Source organism: Pogoniulus pusillus, chromosome 3 (genome assembly GCF_015220805.1).
Source record: "Pogoniulus pusillus isolate bPogPus1 chromosome 3, bPogPus1.pri, whole genome shotgun sequence".
Taxonomy (NCBI): domain Eukaryota; kingdom Metazoa; phylum Chordata; class Aves; order Piciformes; family Lybiidae; genus Pogoniulus; species Pogoniulus pusillus.
This window is the reverse complement of record NC_087266.1, coordinates 1,346,253-1,361,626: the sequence shown is the minus strand read 5'-3', so window position 1 is coordinate 1,361,626 and position 15,374 is coordinate 1,346,253. Positions and strand designations below refer to the sequence as shown.

The window sequence follows — 15,374 nt, the reverse complement described above, 5'->3', positions numbered from 1 at the left end:
AACCTAGCACCCAGCCCTGCCCAACCAACCAGACCATGGCACTAAGTGCCCCAGCCAGGCTTGGCTGCAACACTTCCAGCCACAGCCACTCCACCACCTCCCTGGGCAGCCAACAACTTCCTCCTCACATCCAGCCTAGACCTGCCCTGCCACAGCTTCAGACTCTGTCCCCTTCTTCTGTTGCTGGGTGCCTGGCAGAAGAGACCAACCCCATCTTGTTACATCCTCCCAGACATGAGGGATGAGGGGAATGGAGCTGGCCTGGGTGGTGATCATGCTGTGGCAGGGCTCTCAGCCAGCAAATGGCCATGAGCACATTTAATCTCCCAGAGGTCTGGTCACCTCCCAGGGCTCTGTAACAGACTGGAAGCCCTGGGGGTCTGTGTAAAGGCTGTTTCATGACTCACTTGAGGGTTCTGCAAGAAGGTGTCCTTGTGGTTGATGCAGCCTCCACTGCGGTTCTTCAAGGGGTCACTGCTCCTGGTCCATGCCCCACGCAGCACAGCCTCCTCCCAGGTCTTGTGGATGCTCAGGTAGGACGTGTTGATGAGACGGCACTTGATGATGTCTGTGAAGTACTTGCAGAAGTCTTCAAAGGTCATCCTGAGTTAGGAAAGAACAGAGCTGGGTTATGCTGCCTCATGCCTCTGAACAGCAGAATCACAGAACCTGTGAGCTTGGAAGAGACCTTGGAGCTCATCAAGTCCAACAGCTTGCCTAGAGCTTGCAGTCTCACCGCTACTGCTGAGCTCCTGCCACGCCACCACAGCCCTCAGGATCACACGCACGTGTCTGTCCAAAACCTCAAGGGGTGGTGACTCCACCATCTCCCTGGGCAGCCTGTGCCAACCCCTGATAACCCTTTCTTGTGAAGAAAGCTCTCCTAGCATCCCACTGAACCTCCTTTGGCACAACTTGAGCCTTACTTTTTGTCCTGTCACCTGTTGCATGCCAGAAGAGATCGAGCTCCACTTCATAGATCTTAGAATCAACTAGGTTGACAGAGCACAGGTAATGGAATCTCCTCCAGAGATCCCCAGCAATCATCTGGATTCACTCCTGTGTGACCAGCCCTAGGTCACAGAATCACAGAACCAAGCAGGTGGGAAGAGAGCTCCAAGCTCCTGCAGCCCAACCTAGCACCCAGCCCTGCCCAACTAACCAGACCATGGCACTAAGTGCCCCAGCCAGGCTTGGCTGCAACACCTCCAGCCACAGCCACTCCACCACCTCCCTGGGCAGCCCATTCCAATGCCAATCACTCTCTCTGCCAGCAACTTCCTAACAACATCCAGCCCAGACCTGCCCTGGCACAGCTTCAGACTCTGTCCCCTTCTTCTCTTGCTGCTTGCCTGGCAGCAGAGCCCAACCCCACCTGGCTACAGCCTCCCTGCAGGCAGCTGCAGGCAGCAATCAGCTCTGCCCTGAGCCTCCTCTGCTGCAGGCTGCACCCCCCCAGCTCCCTCAGCCTCTCCTCACAGGCCTCTGCTCCAGGCCCCTCCCCAGCCTTGCTGCCCTGCTCCAAACACCTTCCAGCACCTCAACAGCTCTCTGCAATTCAGGAGCCCACAACTGGACACAGCACTCCAGGGGTGGCCTGAGCAGTGCTGAGCACAGGGGCACAAGAACCTCCCTTGTCCTGCTGCCCACACTGCTCCTGAGCCAGCCCAGGATGCCATTGGCTCTGCTGCCCACCTGGGCACTGCTGCCTCAGCTTCAGCTCCTCTCCACCAGCAGCCCCAGGGCCCTTTCCTCCTGACCCCTGGGCACATGCTGTATTGCAGCACATCTGGTGAGGCTGTTATGCTCAGCACAGTCCTAACAGGTTCTGGGTACCCTGGTGGAACAGTTTGGCCCCTGTGTGATGCAGAGCAGCCTGCAGTGCCAGGGTCATGGTCATCCAAAGTTAACAGCCATGGCCTCAAGAAGGAGGCTTCACTAATGGTTTCAGGGCTTGGAAGGCCATTTGCTCTGGATAGCTTTATGCATGGAAAGGGTAGGAGGCCTGTGTGGGCATGGCCCATAGGAGCAGCTCCAGGAGGGACTCACCAGAACTCTCCATCGTCTTCCACTGTCATCCCCATCTTCTCTCTCTCACTTTTGCTCACTTTCTGCCACTCCTCAGAACTGTGGGAAGAGCACAGGATCATTACTGTGAGCACAAGGGAGACACACAAGAATCAAAGAGGCTTTGTCCAGGGCACAAGGTCTGAGTTGAGCTGCAGCCATGCAACCAGTCCCCACACTGATGTTTTTAGCTCATCTTCCAAACATGGTGCCAAGGACAGAGGCACTGAGTGTAGCCTCAGCAAGTTTGCTGCCCACACCAAGCTGCGTTGCAGCAGCCAGGCTGGAGGGCAGAGATCCATCCAGAGGGACCTGGACAGGCTGCAGAGGTGGGCACAAGCCTAATTATGCTTTCTATGAGGAAGTGCTTCCTAATATCCATCCTAAACTACCCCAGCACAGGTTTAGGCCATGCCCTCTTGTCCTGTCACTAGCTGCCAGGGAGAACTACCTGAAGGGAGGCTGTAGCCAGGTGGGGTTGGGCTCTGCTGCCAGGCAAGCAGCAAGAGAAGAAGGGGACAGAGTCTGAAGCTGTGGCAGGGCAGGTCTAGGCTGGATGTTGTTAGGAAGTTGCTGGCAGAGAGAGTGATTGGCACTGGAATGGGCTGCCCAGGGAGGTGGTGGAGTGGCCGTGGCTGGAGGTGTTGCAGCCAAGCCTGGCTGGGGCACTTAGTGCCATGGTCTGGTTGGTTGGGCAGGGCTGGGGGCTAGGTTGGGCTGGCTGAGCTTGGAGCTCTCTTCCAACCTGCCTGATTCTATGATTCTAAGAGCTGAGTACACTCAGTTGTACCCACCTGAGTACAGCTTCCCTTTAGGTAGCTGGTCGAGTTCAAGCCCCCTGCCAGAGCAGGACCATAATCCAGTGCAGACAGGATTGTGTTAGCTGCTAACAGCCCCTGGCTTTGTCCGGGGGGGTGGCTGAGCTGTTGCCTAGGTGCATATGGCTGTAAGTGTCTCTATAGGTTTCTGACCCTTTACACTTAGCCTCCTTTGGTAAGCAATCATCTCATTCTCACTCCCAAATTCTGATTCAGTTTGGTAACTGCTTTTTTGGGGGCGTAAATCCAAAATTCTATGGGGTGTAAAACCACCACAGAAGTATTTCCCAGCACCCAGCCTGAACCTCCCCTGGTGCAGCTTTGAGACTGTTTCCTCTCCTTCCAGCCCAGCCTTTCCCAGAACACCAAGGTGCTGCTGCTGCTGCCCATCCTAACTCACCCTCCCCTGGCACAGCTTTGAAACCATTTTCTCTTGTTTCAGCCCAGCCTTTCCCACCACAGCAAGGTGCTGCTGCTGCCCATGCTATGCTCAGCCTCCTCTGGCACAGCTTTGAGAACGTTTCCTCTCCTTCCAGCCCAGCCTTTCCCACCACACCAAGGTGCTGCTGTGAAACCATTTCCTATAAGCGTGAGCCCGGCGCTTCCCAGCACACCAAGGTGCTGCTGCCCATCCTACCTCAGCCTCCCCGGGCACAGCCCCGCAGCCTCCCCGCGGCCGGGCGCAGCCGCCCCCCGCAGGCCGGGCGCAGCCGCCCCGGGCACAGCCCCGCAGCCTCCCCGGGCACAGCCCCGCAGCCGCCCCGGGCGCAGGCTCCCCGGGCACAGCCCCGCAGCCGCCCCGGGCACAGCCCCGCAGCCGCCCCGGGCGCAGGCTCCCCGGGCACAGCCCCGCAGCCGCCCCGGGCACAGCCCCGCAGCCTCCCCGCGGCCGGGCGCAGCCGCCCCCCGCAGGCCGGGCGCAGCCGCCCCGGGCACAGCCCCGGGCACGGCCGGGCGCGGGCACTCACGTGTCGCTCCAGGGCCCGTTCCACTCGCGCTCGCCCCAGGGGTTCCGCATGCGGATCATGTCCAGCCGCTCCGCCTTGAAGAAGGAGAGCAGCCCGTGGCCCAGCCGCACCTTCCGCACGTCCGTCACGGCGTACGCGTGGCCCTTCACCAGCCCGCAGCCCAGCCGCGCCTCCATGTCAGCTGCCGAGGTGGCCTGGCCGGGGACACACGGAGAGAGCTCGCACCAGGGAGCTGTCACCTCCCCGGCAGGCAGCGGGAAGCAAACAGCTCAGCTTTCGGCGTGGGTCTCTCAGAGCATGGCTGATCAGGGACACAGGCACCTGCCCCGGAGGCTGCTGTGGGTGCTGCGTTCTTCCCAGCCTCACGGGGTCTGAGGGGCTGGAAGGGACCCCCCGAGATCGTCCACTCCGACCCCTCTGCCAGAGCAAGGCCACAGAACCCAGCTCAGGTCACACAGTTCAGATGGCTCTTGAAAGTGTGGCGAGAAGGAGACTCCACAACCCCTTTAGGAGCCCAGGCCAGCACTCTGACTCCTACAGTAAAGAACTTCTTCCTCACGCTGGGGTGAAGCCTCCTGTGCTGCAGTTTACAACCATTGTCCCTTGGCCTGTCACAGGGCACAGCTGAGCAGAGTTTGTCCCTTCCCTCTTGACCCCCAGCCCCCAGGTATTGATCTGCATTGATCAGATCCCCTCTCAGCCTTCTCTTCACCAGACCTCACAGCCCCAGGTGCCTCAGCCTCTCCTCACAGGGCACTGCTCCAGCCCCCTCAGCATCTTTGTGGCCCTCCCCTGGACTCTTCCAAGCAGATCCCGGTCCCTCCAGAGCTGGGGAGACCAGGACTGAAAGCATATTCCAGGTGAGGTCTCACTAAGCCACGGTAGAGGGGGAGGAGAACTGCTCCTCCTCTGCATGTGGCCAACACCTAAAGCTCACTGCATTGGTTACAGTGGGAGGCACTCAGTGTCTGCAGAGGTGTCCACATGCAGACACCAAAATGCTTCTCTCTGGAAGGGAATCCTCTCCTTGGACGCTCTGAGACATAGCAGTGAGGAATAAAGAGCACTGCCACTCAGGCTGGGCTCCCTTTGCTATTCAAGGGAAGAACTTGGCCATAATTTATCTGATCAAGTCTAGGGGGGTCCAACAGTGTAAGTTGCATTCTGTTCCCATAACCCCAGAACCACAGAACATTGGATGTTGGAAGAGACCTTTGAGATCACCAAGTCCAACCTCTTGCCCAGAGCTTCCAATCCTGCCACTACTGCTAAGCCACTGCCGCTAAACCACGTCCTTAAGAGTCACATCCACAAGTTGGTGTCTGTCTGAGATTATGTCCTACTCCTTCCCAGGAAAGCTGTTGTTCCATCCATGTGTCTCTTAAATACCTCCAGGGATGGTGGCCTCACTACTTCCCAAGCAGTGGTAGAGTCACAAAGGCAATGTATGTGACAGCAGTGTGCCCAGGGGGCCAAGAGAGCCAATGGCATCCTGGGCTGGCTCAGGAGCAGTGTGGGCAGCAGGACAAGGGAGGTTCTTGTGCCCCTGTGCTCAGCACTGCTCAGGCCACCCCTGGAGTGCTGTGTCCAGTTGTGGGCTCCTGAATTGCAGAGAGCTGTTGAGGTGCTGGAAGGTGTTTGGAGCAGGGCAGCAAGGCTGGGGAGGGGCCTGGAGCAGAGCCCTGTGAGGAGAGGCTGAGGGAGCTGGGGGGGTGCAGCCTGCAGCAGAGGAGGCTCAGGGCAGAGCTGATTGCTGCCTGCAGCTGCCTGCAGGGAGGCTGTAGCCAGGTGGGGTTGGGCTCTGCTGCCAGGCAAGCAGCAAGAGAAGAAGGGGACAGAGTCTGAAGCTGTGCCAGGGCAGGTCTGGGCTGGATGTTGTTAGGAAGTTGCTGGCAGAGAGAGTGATTGGCATTGGAATGGGCTGCCCAGGGAGGTGGTGGAGTGGCTGTGGCTGGAGGTGTTGCAGCCAAGCCTGGCTGGGGCACTTAGTGCCATGGTCTGGTTGGTTGGGCAGGGCTGGGTGCTAGGTTGGGCTGGCTGAGCTTGGAGCTCTCTTCCAGCCTGCCTGGTTGCAGGAGGCTGTGACTCTATGTTGCTTACCTTGATGGAACAGCTGATGAGGCCTCCTCGGTTGTGCACCTTCAGCACGCGCTCAAAGAGGAGGTTTCTCTTGGCTTCATCAGCAATGTAGTCCCCTTCGGTCAGGTCAATGGGTTCAGAGACACCACCAGTAAAGTCTACCAGGGCATCAGCTGTGTTACCTCCATCCAGGGCCTCGTAGCAGCCTGACAGCCTGGAAGAGGATGACAGGAATGGCACAACAGTGTTGGCTTGGCATTGTAAGGGGTCTGGGATGGATCTTGGGGCAGCTTGAGGGAGAGAAATTTGTAATGGAACTTTGAGAAGGTGAGGACAGTGAACCACAGTGAAAAAAGTGAGATCACAGAATCATATTAATCATAGGATGGTTTAGCTTGGAAAGGACCTTAAAGATGTTCTGCCATGCAAGCAGCAACAAAAGGGGACAGAGTCTGAAACTGTGCCAGGGCAGGTCTAGGCTGGATGTTGTTAGGAAGTTGCTGTCAGAGAGAGTGATTGGCATTGGAATGGGCTGCCCAGGGAGGTGGTGGAGTGGCCGTGGCTGGAGGTGTTGCAGCCAAGCCTGGCTGGGGCACTTAGTGCCATGGTCTGGTTGGTTGGGCAGGGCTGGGTGCTAGGTTGGGCTGGCTGAGCCTGGAGCTCTCTTCCAACCTGCTTGGTTCTGTGACTCTATGAAGAAGGCTACAAGAAAGCTGCTTAGGGTCGTTGTAGGGTGTCAGGTACTGATAGGAGTGAGGGGAATGGATCCAAAGTGGAGGGGAGATTTGGACTAGATGTTAAGAAGTTCTTCACCATAAGGGCAGTGAGACACAGGAACAGGTTGCCCAGGGAGGTGGTGCAAGCCCCATCCCTGGAAGCTTTTAAAGCCAGGATGGATGTGGCTCTGTGCAATCTGATCTAGTAGAAAAGGTGTCTGCCCATGGCAGAAGAGTTGGAGCTAGGGAGCTAGATGATCCTTGAGGTTCTTTCCAAGCCTCACAATTATTTATTGATACTAAGTTCGACTGTTAACCCATAGCTAATAATAGACTCATAGAATCAGTCAGGGTTGGAAAGGACCACAAGGAGAAGCCAGTTCCAACCTCCCTGCCATGCCCAGGGACACCCTACCCTAGAGCAGGCTGCACACAGCCTCAGCCAGCCTGGCCTCAAACACCTCCAGCCATGGGGCCTCAACCACCTCCCTGGGCAACCCAGTCCAGCCTCTCACCACTCTCCTGCTCAACAACTTCCTCCTCACCTCCAGCCTCACTCTCCCCATCTCCACATTTGCTCCATTCCCCCCACTCCTGACACTCCCTCACACCCTCCAAAGTCCCTCCCCAGCTTTTTTGGAGCCCCCTTCAGCTGCTGCAAGGCCACAAGAAGGTCCCCTGGGAGCCTCCTCTGCTCCAGCCTGCACAGCCCCAACTCTTTCAGGCTGTGCTCACAGCAGAGCTGCTGCAGCCTCTCAGCATCCTCCTGGCCCTGCTCTGGACACTCTCCAGCATCTCCACAGCCCTCTTGTCCCAGGGGCTCCAGAGCTGGATGCAGGACTCCAGGTGGGGTCTCAGCAGAGCAGAGCAGAGCAGAGGGGGAGAATCCCCTCCCTGGCCCTGCTGGCCACACTGCTGCTGCTGCAGCCCAGGCTCTGCTTGGCTTTCTGGGCTGCAAGTGCACACTGCTGGCTCCTGCTGAGCTTCTCCTCCACCAGCACCCCCAAGTCCCTCTCCTCAGGGCTGCTCTCCAGCCACTCACTACCCAGCCTGGACTGGTGCTTGGGATGTCACTAAGCAGCACTCCCCCAAGTTTCTGTCTGCTTGAGCTGTGTCCCACTCCTCCCTAGGAAAGCAGTTGTTTCCACTGGCACAAAGCAGCTCATGAATGCACAGAGAGGCAACCCCAGGCTCTCAGCTCATCCTGGATACCTACTTGGCATAAGCTTTCTCCACCAAGGCACACCAGAACTCGTTGCTGGAGTTGGAGTGGCAGTAGATGAGCTGGTTGTGCAGCGTGGGCAGGCGGTCGTCGATCACCACGTCCAGCCACTGCCCGAACCGCCAGAACTGGAAGTGGAAGATCCCTGCATAGCTCTCGGGTTTCTCAGCATTCCACTCCTGCTCCTTCCAGTCTGGGATCACCTGCAAGAGAGGAGGCACATGCACCCAGGCTATCCCCTTCTTTTTGCTGGGGTTGGCTCTCCTCCTGGAGCTAATGCAGGCAACATCACAGAGTCATGGTTGGCAAAGCCCCTTGGGATCACCAAGCCCAACCCAGAACCCTACTCTACAAGGTGCACCCTAAGCCATAGTCCCAAACACCACATCCATATCCACAAGCACCACATCCATAGTCCCAAATACCACAACCACAGCCCCAAGCACCACATCCATAGCCCCAGGCACCACATCCAGCACTGTGCCAGTGCTCTGGGACCATTTCAGGAAAGAAGTTCCCCCTTGTGTTGATGGACAGACCTCACTGGGCAGAGCTCATTGCTGCCTGCAGCTGCCTGCAGGGAGGCTGTAGCCAGGTGGGGTTGGGCTCTGCTGCCAGGCAAGCAGCAACAGAAGGGGACAGAGCCTCAAGCTGTGGCAGGACAGGTCTAGGCTGGCTGTGAGGAGGAAGCTGCTGGCAGAGAGAGTGATTGGCATTGGAATGGGCTGCCCAGGGAGGTGGTGGAGTGGCTGTGGCTGGAGGTGTTGCAGCCAAGCCTGGCTGGGGCACTTAGTGCCATGGTCTGGTTGGTTGGGCAGGGCTGGGTGCTAGGTTGGGCTGGCTGAGCTTGGAGCCCTCTCCCAACCTGCCTGATTCTATGACCAGCACCTCAACAGCTCTCTGCAATTCAGGAGCCCACAACTGGACACAGCACTCCAGGGGTGGCCTGAGCAGTGCTGAGCACAGGGGCACAAGAACCTCCCTTGTCCTGCTGCCCACACTGCTCCTGAGCCAGCCCAGGATGCCATTGGCTCTGCTGCCCACCTGGGCACTGCTGCCTCAGCTTCAGCTCCTCTCTCCCAGCACCCCCAGGGCCCTCTTTGCCTGGCTGCTCTCAGCCACTCTGGCCCAGCCTCTAGTGCTGCTTGGGGTTGTCCACACCTTTGCTTCTTCTCTAACCTGTTCCCAAAGCACCATAACCTGAGTAAGGAAAACCCCAATGTGCCCATGGGGAAAATTATCTTCCAGTGCACAAAATGGTCACTCTCTCGGGGTGAGGTGGGACAGGACACAGTTAGGTTTCATGGAAAGAGTCTCCTCAGGAGGTCTTGGGCCACGGTGAGAACCCTTGCACTGCACCTTGGCCCTTGTCCAGCTGCCAGAGCCTTTTGCTTTTGGCTGCCATCATGAAGCTCTAACCCTGCAGAGACAGCTCTCTGGAGAGCCTCCTGATCCCTTAGCTCCCAGCAACGATCCAGCCCAGGGCTCTTATTGCTCCTGCATGGAAACATTAATGATGAGCTGAGGCCCTGTGAGCTCACTGGCACTCTGGACTTGTCTGGATCAATAGAGGTAGAGCAGAGCCATGAAGCAGAGCCCCTCTGGAGGCTTTGGTGTTTTCAGAAGTGCTGACAAGGATGCCCCAGACTCCCTCTGGGAGAGTGCCAGGCCAGGCCAGACAGCTTTCCATCAGTGCCCATCGATCCCCTGCTGGCTGGAGCTCATCCTAATGAACTGTCATTGAGGAGCATTCTGCTAATCAACTTGCTATTAATGTGGGCTTAGAAATGATTACTGCATTGATCAGAGGCAGCTCCTCAGCCAGAGCTGGTGGCCACAGCTTCCAGCTGGCTGGCTCTCAGACTTGTCATTGCTGTGAGTGGCAGGAGGTGCTGCTCCTCACCATCCTTCTCCTCCCCTTCACTTGGGGACAGTGCTGAATTGCAGAATCACAGCACTGGTAAGGCTGGAAGAGACCTTTGAAATCATCAGGGCCAACCACTTGCCTAGAGCTCACAGTCCCACTGCTACTGCTAAGCTGCTGCCACTACACCATGAGCCTAAGCAGAACAACCACCTGTCTTTTACACATCTCCAGGTATGGTGACTCCAGCACCTCCCTGGGCAACCTGCTCCAATGCCTGGTGACCCTTTCTGTGAAGAAAGGTTTCCTAACATCCAGCCTGAACCTCCCCTAGCACAGCTCAAGCCTATTTGCTCATCCTGCTACTCATTGCATGTGAGAAGAGACTGAGCCACACCTTGCTCCAGCCTCCTTAGAAGTGGCCAGCAGGGCCAGGGAGGGGATTCTCCCCTCTGCTCTGCTCTGCAGAGACGCCACCTGGAGTCCTACATCCAGCTCTGGAGCCCCTGGGACAAGAGGGCTGTGGAGATGCTGGAGAGTGTCCAGAGCAGGGCCAGGAGGATGCTGAGAGGCTGCAGCAGCTCTGCTGTGAGCACAGCCTCAGCCAGCCTGGCCTCAAACACCTCCAGCCATGGGGCCTCAACCACCTCCCTGGGCAACCCACTCCAGCCTCTCACCACTCTCCTGCTCAACAACTTCCTCCTCACCTCCAGCCTCACTCTCCACACCTCCACCTTTGCTCCATTCCCCACACTCCTGACACTCCCTCACACCCTCCAAAGTCCCTCCCCAGCTTTTTTGGAGCTCCCTTCAGATGCTGGAAGGCCACAAGAAGGTCCCCTGGGAGCCTCCTCTGCTGCAGCCTGCACAGCCCCAACTCTTTCAGGCTGTGCTCACAGCAGAGCTGCTGCAGCCTCTCAGCATCCTCCTGGCCCTGCTCTGGACACTCTCCAGCATCTCCACAGCCTTCTTGTCCCAGGGGCTCCAGAGCTGGATGCAGGACTCCAGGTGGGGTCTCAGCAGAGCAGAGCAGAGGGGGAGAATCCCCTCCCTGGCCCTGCTGGCCACACTGCTGCTGCTGCAGCCCAGGCTCTGCTTGGCTTTCTGGGCTGCAAGTGCACACTGCTGGCTCCTGCTGAGCTTCTCCTCCACCAGCACCCCCAAGTCCCTCTGCTCAGGGCTGCTCTCCAGCCTGGCACTGCCCAGCCTGCATTAGTGCTTGGCATTGCCTCCACCTAGCTGCAGGACCTTGCCCTTGCTCTTGTTGCACCTCCTGAGCTTGGCTTGTGCCCACCTCTGCAGCCTGTGCAGCTCCCTCTGGATGCATCCCTGCCCTCCAGCCTGGCTGCTGCAGCACACAGCTTGGTGTGGGCAGCAAACCTGCTGAGGCTGCACTCAGTGCCTCTGCCCATGGCAGTCTGTCTGTCATGGTTGAAGAGATTTTAAGCACGTGGTGCTGAGGGACTTGCTTTAACAGCAGACTTGGTATGAAAGGTTGGAGCAGTTCTATGATCCTACACCAAGAGTTGATTTTATTCACAAACTTTCTTCCACCTCACCCCAAGGCTCCCTCTTTGTCCTTACTTCCCACTTAGCCTGTGTGGAGTCCTGAGGGAGAAGCTAAGAGTCAAGAGTGTACCACTGGCAGAGATGAAGGCCAAGCACACATGGGGCCACACTAACAAGACTGCAGCCAATGGGGTGAGGTGAATTACTCTTTCCCTCTCTCTGGCATGTTGATGCCCTCCTGGGAACTGTTCTGGAGCCCCCAGAAGAAGACAGTGGCAGACTGAAGTGACAGAGGCAATCTGAGGCCACCAACGGTCTGGAGCACAGGGCATATGAGGAACAGCTGAGAGAAGTGTGTTTCTGCATCCAGGAGAAGGGAAGGTGAAGCTTATTACTGTCTGCAGCTACCTAGTGGGAGGGTGGGCAGCAAGACAGAGGCAGACTCGTGCTGGAAATGCACAGTCCCAGGACAGAAGCCAACAGCACAATTTAGAGCTTATCTTCAGTGTGAGCATGGGCAGACACTGGAGCAGGGTCCCAGGGATGCTGTGGGATCTCTACCCACAGAGACACTCAAAGAGGAACTGGACAAAGGCCCAAGCAACCTGATTCAACCTTGAAGGAAGTCCTGCTTTGAGCAGCAGGTGGGATCAGACCCTTCTAGAGTCCTCTTCCAACCTGAATTAAGGCACAAGCCTGCGCTCAGAGAAAGCCACTGCCACCCACGCCTGTGGCCTGGCATCCCTGGCTGCACGCCTTCACTTCGGGCTAATGAGCCCTGGTTGTCAGGGAGGTTGCCAGGGAGGCTGACATCAGACAGCCCTTCCCCATGGATTACCCTGCACGGCAGCACCTTCGGTTCCTGATCTGCAAGGGAGGCAGGAGGGCACCGGAGGGAGCCCCGGGGGGCCGTTTGACGTCGCTGGCCCTGGTCGCTTAGCGCTGCTGGGAGCCGGGAGAGGGGGCACCAGCTGCGGGGGCAGGGTGGCTTCTTCCCCCTGCCTGCCCTGCTCCAGAGCCGAAGGCTGCCGAGGAAGCGGAGGGAGCAGCAAGCGGAGGGAGCAGCAAGCGGAGGCGATGGCAGGCGAGGCAGGGCTGCTGGCGCTGCCCTTCACCCCCGAGGCGCAGCTCACCCGCTGCATGAGGCTGCGCTTCCAGAGCCTGCAGCAGAAGCGCCTGAGGCCCCAGCCCGGGGAGAAGCTGCTGCAGCCCAACGAGCAGCTCTACAGGGTGGACTTCACCCGGCAGCACGACCTGCGCTTCCTCCGCTGGGACGTGCAGCTGGAAGGCCCCGGGAAGCTGACGCTGACTGGCACCTCCCAGCACTGGACCCCTGACCTCACCCACCTGATGAACCGGCAGCTGCTGGAGCCAGCAGGCATCTTCTGGAAGCAGGCAGGGGCCAAGGAGGTGCAGTGCAACGAGGCGGAGGCCCAGGAGCTCGGGGAGCGCATCGCGGAGCTGGCCCAGGTCCGCAAGGTGATGTATTTCCTCCTGGCCTTCACCGAGGGCCTGGAGCCAGCTCAGCTGAGGGCCTCCATTGTCTTTAAAGCTTGAGCCCCTTCTTGCTCAGCCCTTGCTCCAGCTCTGCTGTGATCCCCCAGTTTGCTTCTCTCCCTTCAGCTTTTGGTTCACTTTCTTCCTGCTTCTAGTTTTATCATGAGGGGCAGCATCACCCAAAAGGGAGCAGCTTGGCACTCCTGGAGCTTCTCAGCCCTGCAAAGCACTCCCCATAGGTACTCTCCTCTGAATGAGGAGGAGGAGGAGAAGGGGTCCACGAGCTTGCTGCTGTGTTTGGCTAGACTAGAAGGCTACATGCTTGTGAGCTCAGCAGGGATTCAGCAGCTGACTGGCACAGGCTGCTGTCGACTTGGAACAACATCCTTCTCCTGGTCACTGCCTCTGAAGGCAGAAGGTTGACTGGCTGGGGCACTTAGTGCCATGGTCTAGTTGACTGGCTAGGGCTGGGTGCTAGGTTGGACTGCATGAGCTTGGAGGTCTCTTCCCACCTGCTTGATTCTATGAGTCTCTGTTGGTTCTGGGACATATGTGGCTTCCCTGAGCCTTCCAGCTGGGGCTGCTGCATCCCAACAGCATGCTGGAAATGTAAGGAGTAGCTATACTAGAAATGAGAGGCAGCCTGGAGAGAGCCTTTGGCTCCCAGTTTCACAGAATCAACCAAGTTGGAAGAGAGCTCCAAGCTCCTCCAGCCCAACCTAGCACCCAGCCCTGCCCAACCAGACCATGGCACTAAGTGCCCCAGCCAGGCTTGGCTGCAACACCTCCAGCCACGGCCACTCCACCACCTCCCTGGGCAGCCCATTCCAATGCCAATCACTCTCTCTGCCAGCAACTTCCTAACAACATCCAGCCTGGACCACCCCTGGCACAACTTGAGACTGTGGCTGTTCAAAGGGAGGGCTGCTTGGTGTTGGAGTGCTTCTCCTTGCAAGGGCACTGAGTGCTTGCAGGCTGCTGTGGCTGCTGCTGGGACTGTGGCTGCTCGGTGTCTCTGAAGACCCCGGAGGATCACCTCGCCAAGGAGCTGAAGTACATTTGGACATGCTGTGCTCTGCAGATGGCAAACTGACTGGACAAACTGGTGCAAGGAGGTTGGACCACCCTTTTCCTGGCAGCTGCCACCATTTCCTGCTGGGGGTCACTCTGGGGGGGCATGCTGCAGCATGTTGTTCACGTTGTGCTGCCTGGAGGGTGGTGGTGGTGAGCTGGATGGGTTGGAGCAGCTGTGCAGGTGTGTGCAAGTGAGCCAGCAGCTCAGAGCAGGCTGTAGGTCTGAGCCAGCAGAGTCCTCTGCAGCCAAAGCAGTTTGTGCATTGTCATGGCCTTAAAGTACCCATAAACATATTTCTTTTGGAGCATCTCTAGAGATCCCCTGAGGCTGCAGAGCACTTTGCAGACCACGGAGCAGGAATCTGCTGTTGCTGTCCCCCCAGAGCAGTACCTAGCAGAGATGGTACCTTTGCACCTTAGGAACAGGAGATTATTCCATGCCTGCCTTGCCCCACCATTGTGAATAGACTACTAACTTTGGATGTTCCCTTTTCATCCACCAAAAAGAAAAGGCTACTTTCAAGAGATGTTTCTGTCTTCTCCTCCCAAATACCTGCCACATTTGGGTGAAGGAGGACTCAAATACTGCTCTAAGTGGTCTTTTGCTAAGACTGCACTCAGCTGTGGGTGAGCATTCCTGAAGGTATGACCCGAGATTGCCCTGAGATGTGTAAGAAGCAGCCAGGGATGGAAAAGCCAGGACAGGATGACTTTGTACCCATGATCTGCTCACTTGTGCTGATTACCCCCCTGCAAGCCCAACCTCTTCTTCAAAGCCTTCAGAAATGCAGACCAAAGCACAACAATCACTGTCTGATAGAGTCATGGCTGGGGCACTGACAGAGGAATTTGCCTGCACTGAGAAGAGTGTGGCCAGCAGACGGAGAGAGGTTGTCCTCCCCCTCTCTCTACTCTGCCCAGGTAAGGCCAGATCTGGAGTACTGTGTCCAGTTCAAGAGGGACAGGTATGTACTAAAGAGTGTCTGCCAGAGGGCTACAAGGATCATTAAGGGACTGGAAGGTCTGATGAGGAAAGGCTGAGACAGCTGAGGTTGTTTAGTCTAGAGAAGAGAAGACTTAGATGAGAACTCTTATATGTACCTGAAGAGTGAGTATCAAGGAGAATGGGGCAGGCTCCTTCCAGCTGTGCCCTCTGATAAGATCACAGAATCAAGCAGGCTGGGAGAGAGCTCCCAGCTCAGCCAGCCCAACCTAGCACCCAGCCCTGCCCAACCAACCAGACCATGGCACTAAGTGCCCCAGCCAGGCTTGGCTGCAACACCTCCAGCCACGGCCACTCCACCACCTCCCTGGGCAGCCCATTCCAGTGCCAATCACTCTCTCTGCCAGCAACTTCCTCCTCACATCCAGCCTAGACCTGCCCTGCCACAGCTTCAGACTCTGTTCCCTTCTTCTCTTGCTGCTTGCCTGGCAGCAGAGCCCAACCCCACCTGGCTACAGCCTCCCTGCAGGCAGCTGCAGGCAGCAATGAGCTCTGCCCTGAGCCTCCTCTGCTGCAGGCTGCACCCCCCCAGCTCCCTCAGCCTCTCCTCACAGGGC

The 15,374-nt window shown here is 57.6% G+C and overlaps 2 protein-coding genes across 6 annotated transcripts in view; one reads left to right on the top strand and one right to left on the bottom strand.

The window, feature by feature from the left end:
• CAPN5 (calpain 5) overlaps positions 1-15,374 on the bottom strand; it is an 88,592-nt gene that overhangs the window by 9,330 nt on the left and 63,888 nt on the right. For 4 of the 5 annotated variants that reach the window (XM_064168594.1, XM_064168602.1, XM_064168584.1 and 1 more), the window contains 5 exons: positions 7,865-8,073; positions 5,954-6,146; positions 3,854-4,047; positions 2,050-2,127; positions 408-603 (listed from right to left, as the gene is read on the bottom strand). In XM_064168594.1, coding sequence (XP_064024664.1) covers positions 408-603; positions 2,050-2,127; positions 3,854-4,047; positions 5,954-6,146; positions 7,865-8,073 — 870 coding nt within the window. The remainder of the gene's footprint in view (positions 1-407; positions 604-2,049; positions 2,128-3,853; positions 4,048-5,953; positions 6,147-7,864; positions 8,074-15,374) is intronic. The other variant, XM_064168609.1, reaches the window with a different exon arrangement.
• OMP (olfactory marker protein) lies at positions 12,321-13,045 on the top strand. The gene has a single exon (XM_064168632.1). It carries the CDS (start codon positions 12,321-12,323, stop codon positions 12,798-12,800), a length of 480 nt encoding a protein of 159 aa, XP_064024702.1. The 3' UTR covers positions 12,801-13,045.